Raw genomic sequence first — 4,477 nt, 5'->3', positions numbered from 1 at the left:
CAGGAGCATGTAGGACGTACCCTTTAAGAAATACAACATATCCAAATCAAAAGTGATAATTCCGCCGGGAAGGGGTTAAATTTTGGTGTCAAAGTCATTGACTTGAGGTGCGATGTTTGATGGGGTAAGCCACCAACCCAACCAGACCCAACTAAATATATATATTTTCACCCAGGCAACGGAGCGGTGCAAAGCGGTGCAAGATCAACAAAGTAAATAAAAATAGCAAAACATATAAGAAAACTGAAAGGCTTCATTCTGGAGTGATTTTAAACACAGAAAAACAAACATTCACACCAGATCAGATCCTGTCAAGTTTCACACAAAGACACTGAATGAAGGAAATATATATATATTCAATGCACAAGACAGACCAAGCATCGACATGGAACATCAATTATTTATCCACTGTGAATCATACCTCATTATCATATGCCGCCGGTGCAAGCACGCTGTGTGGCCAACAGAGATTGAACGGCATCTGAAAGGCAAGGCCCATCAGCTAAAGCATGCGGTGGTTCAGCAGATAAAGGAGAATATAAACTGATGATCTGAGCCACAATGTAGATCTTGACACATTGTAGTGGAAGCAAAGATCACATTGAAGAAAGTGAGATCAATCATATGATCTGCTACATGAATTAAAACCTCTATCTTTCCCACAAAGTCCATCCCATGTTCACTGACTTGCCCATCAGCTAAAGCATGCGGTGGTTCAGCAGATAAAGGAGAACATTGAACAGTGGGACAATGTGGCTCGAGATACTACACAGTTAACACTGCCCACATACTACACAGTTAACACTGCCCACAATACTGAATGAACCAATCCCGGAACTACCCATTCAAGATGGCTACAGGTGCCAGCGGGATCCCCAGTGCCAGTATGTGGCAGGGAACATGAACACCATGCGCAAGCACTGGCAGAACAAGCACAGCTGGTCGCCATATCCCAGCCGTGGCCGTACAGCGCCACAAAAGCGTACGGCAGCACAGGATGAGGTGGACAGATCATGCCAGAAGGTGCAGTTCCAGCAGATATTTGCATCGCGCAAGGGCTCCCACTACATACAGATCCAGACTAAGGAGACTACTGAGCATACCGGCACGCCAGACCAGAACAGAGCCAGCCAGGCCATTGATGAGCTGGAGCGATTTTACCAGGAACAGCAACGGCAGACCAGCAATGTCATCCAGGCCGGGGAGCACGATGAAGCCAACCCATGGCTGCGGCGGACCAGATGGCCGGTGTACTTGACCAACATCGCACCCAATGATCTGGTCAACTGCGTCCAGCGGCCCGACGATGACACCACGTGCCCAGATGAACTGGCCGCGAGGGCCATCTGGGAGGCCATGGGTCAGGTTGCCCGTACCAGCCAGCGAGTCATCACACGGCTGGGCCACTTCGTCCGCATCGAGGCCATCCGCACAGAGCGACACCAGACCCGGCACACCCCGTTGCAGGCGTACATGGACGAGGAGAGCATCGCCGAGCACGTGAGGCCATGGCAGCAGATGTTGATGTTTTTCGCCCGAACGCAGGTCGAGCATGAATGGACGAGCCCACAGTACCGGTTCACACCACGGCAGCGCAAGACATGGAGGGTATTATGGCAGGTAGCCACCACAGAGGGAGCCGACCAGCGACACTCCATCAGCCCAGACCCCATGGATGAGCAGATGACTGAGGAAGAAGAAGAGGAGGAGGAGAAGGGACAGAGAGATACCCAGCCAGAAGAAGAAGATAAGTTCAAATTAACCAAGATGCAGATGGGCATGTTTGGATTTTTGCATTGAGCTGCTGAACCAGTGGGTTCAGATGGAGGATTATGAGTGCGCGCTGATAGACACGTTGGCGGTGCTGGGACGGGGGGAGTATGGATGGTGCGACGCGAAGAGCTACCCACCAATATTGTCACGGATCAAGAAGAAGATAAGTTCAAATTAACCAAGATGCAGATGGCATGTTTGGATTTTTGCATTGAGCTGCTGAACCAGCGGGTTCAGGTGGAGGATTATGAGTGCGCGCTGGTAGACGCGTTGGCGGTGCTGGGACGGGGGGAGTATGGATGGTGCGACGCGGAGAGCTACCCACCAATGTTGTCACGGATCATCAAGGTGGCACGGTTCATGGTGGTGCACAAGGCGCTGCGACTGGACGCCAATGCATCCGACATGCTGGCCAGGAACCAAGCAAGCCAGATGGTGGGAGAGTGGGCCGTGGTGAACGCCATGAAGGAGGCGGATTACACGTTCACAGGCAATCAGAATGAAGGGTAATCAGTGAAGACATCAGAGGCATCCCATCAACAATCAGACAGACATTCCACAAACAGAATGTCCCATCAAGGCCGGTTCATCATCACACATCAGCAGCGAGGGCAGAGGGCATTGATGGATGAGGAGGTTTTAGTGGAAGAGGCGCAGAGGTGGAAGGATCAGTGTGTGATATGTGCAAATGGCAAGCGGGAGTTTGACCATGAGCTGTACCAGTGTCCCCACGAGGAGAGCCAGGAGGCAAAGAGATGGATGATGACAGTGCGGAGCAAGATCAAATACACACAGTATTCCGGGTGCTTCCGATGCGGGATGCCGCAGTCCATATGCAACAGCTGGAAGACACAGAGGCAGTGTCCGTACAGGGGATTTTTGATCCCGACAGTGGCAATGATGATGTATGGGTGTCATGCAGGGCAGATGAAGCAGGCGTGGAGACAGCGGCTGAGAGAGTTCAATGTGGATGCAGATGATCAGGAGGCGGTGATTGAATTTTTGGGACAGAAGGTTGAGGGGCAGGGCATGGAGCACAACCGGCTGGTGGAGATGGTTTGTTGGCTGCGAGGGATATATCAGGAGGCAGAGAGGGGGAAGATCGAGTTAGAGGGTACAGAGGTCAAGTGATATCATGGGTGAGGGGCACATCACGGGTGAGAGGCACCACAGGAGGATGAAAGATGTATATATATATAAAGGCAGGTGAAGCAAGAGACAGAGGGTAGGGTTACAAAGAGTGAGGGTAGAGGCTGGGGGGAAGGATGAGGTGGTCAGAGTCAGGGTTAGGGTTGACAAAGAGTGAGGCTAGAGACAGGGGTGGGCAGTGAGGTCAGAATAGATGGTTAAATTGAGCACAAACCCGTTAACCCATTGGAAGTCAAACCCGTTGGACCCAAACCCGTTGGCCGTCGAACCCGTTGGATGAGCGCATTAACCCGTTGGAAGTCGAACACGCTGGACCCAACCCGTTGGACGTCGAACCCGTTGGACCCAACCCGTTGGACGTCAAACCCGTTGGACGTCAAACCCGTTGGACGTCAAATCCGTCCCAGGAGCGCATTAACCCGTTGGACGTCAAACCCGTCCCAGGAGCGCATTAACCCGTTGGAAGTCGAACACGCTGGACCCAACCCGTTGGACGTCAAACCCGTCCAAGGAGCGCATTAGCCCATTGGACCCGAACCCGTTGGATGAACCCATCAACCCTATCCAACAGGTGGGGGTGGAATGGACGTCCATTCCATTTAGGGTTAGAAAACCTTAGAAAACCGACCAATCAGAGCAGGGCAGATTGGACGTACATTCCATTTGGTTTCAGACGTTGAACGTCCAATCAACCACGGAGTCAATTGACTTCAAACTTTGCATGTAGGCCGTAGTGGATATGAAATACAACATATCCAAATCAAAAGCGATAATTCCGCCGGGAAGGGGTTACATTGTGGTGTCAAAGTCAATGAGTTGAGGTGCGATGTTTGATGGGGTAAGCCATCAACCCAACCAGACCCAACTAAATATCTATATTTTCACCCAGGCAACGGAGCGGTGCAAAGCGGTGCAAGATCAACAAAGTAAATTAAAATAGCAAAATATATAAAAAAAATGAAAGGCTTCATTCTGGAGTGATTTTAAGCACAGAAAAACAAACATTAGTCGAACACGCTGGACCCAAACCCGTTGGACGTCAAACCCGTCCAAGGAGCCCATTCACCCATTGGACCCGAACCCGTTGGATGAACCCATCAACCTGTTGGAAGTCGAGCACGCTGGACGATTATATCAGAAGGTAGAGGGGGGGGTTCAAAAATATTGGAGTTTTAAAGAGCATTATCCCATACAATAATGGGCCAGGGTTAGGGTTACAAAGAGTGAGGGTAGAGGCTGGGGGGGAGGATGAGGTGGTCAGAGTCAGGGTTAGAGTGAGGGGTGTTCAGGGGTCGAACCCGTTGAACCAAACCCGGTCAACCCCGATGGACCCAAACCTAGAGGGGAAGAAACCAATTAAAAAGCTAAAACCCGCTTGGACATGCCCGTTTGAAGGTTAAAAGGGTTAAGGGTTAAACTATCCAAAGTTCTACTTAAGTGCATGGGTCCGACGCGCCCCCGTCGCGATTTTCTCTCGTCCTGAATTGGGCAGCCCTTGGAGTGATCCCCTCCTCCCGCCTCCGACGGGCCTCCAGTGGGGGCCACGGTCATAGGC

General features: G+C 51.3%; 2 protein-coding genes across 2 annotated transcripts; both read left to right on the top strand.

The window, feature by feature from the left end:
• Positions 1–850: 850 nt before the first annotated feature.
• HCAG_04032 (predicted protein) lies at positions 851–1,800 on the top strand (the record flags this gene model as incomplete). Its single annotated transcript, XM_001540142.1, has 2 exons — positions 851–884; positions 971–1,800. 2 exons carry the CDS (start codon positions 851–853, stop codon positions 1,798–1,800), a joined length of 864 nt encoding a protein of 287 aa, XP_001540192.1.
• A 300-nt stretch (positions 1,801–2,100) lies between these two features.
• HCAG_04031 (predicted protein) lies at positions 2,101–2,904 on the top strand (the record flags this gene model as incomplete). Its single annotated transcript, XM_001540141.1, has 2 exons — positions 2,101–2,279; positions 2,325–2,904. 2 exons carry the CDS (start codon positions 2,101–2,103, stop codon positions 2,902–2,904), a joined length of 759 nt encoding a protein of 252 aa, XP_001540191.1.
• Between the last annotated feature and the right edge of the window lie 1,573 nt (positions 2,905–4,477).

The sequence above is a fragment of the Histoplasma capsulatum genome, genomic scaffold, assembly GCF_000149585.1.
Source record: "Histoplasma capsulatum NAm1 scaffold_4 genomic scaffold, whole genome shotgun sequence".
Classification (NCBI taxonomy): Eukaryota; Fungi; Ascomycota; class Eurotiomycetes; order Onygenales; family Ajellomycetaceae; genus Histoplasma; species Histoplasma mississippiense.
The sequence above is the reverse complement of the archived record's forward strand: the minus strand, read 5'-3'. Positions and strand labels throughout refer to the sequence as shown.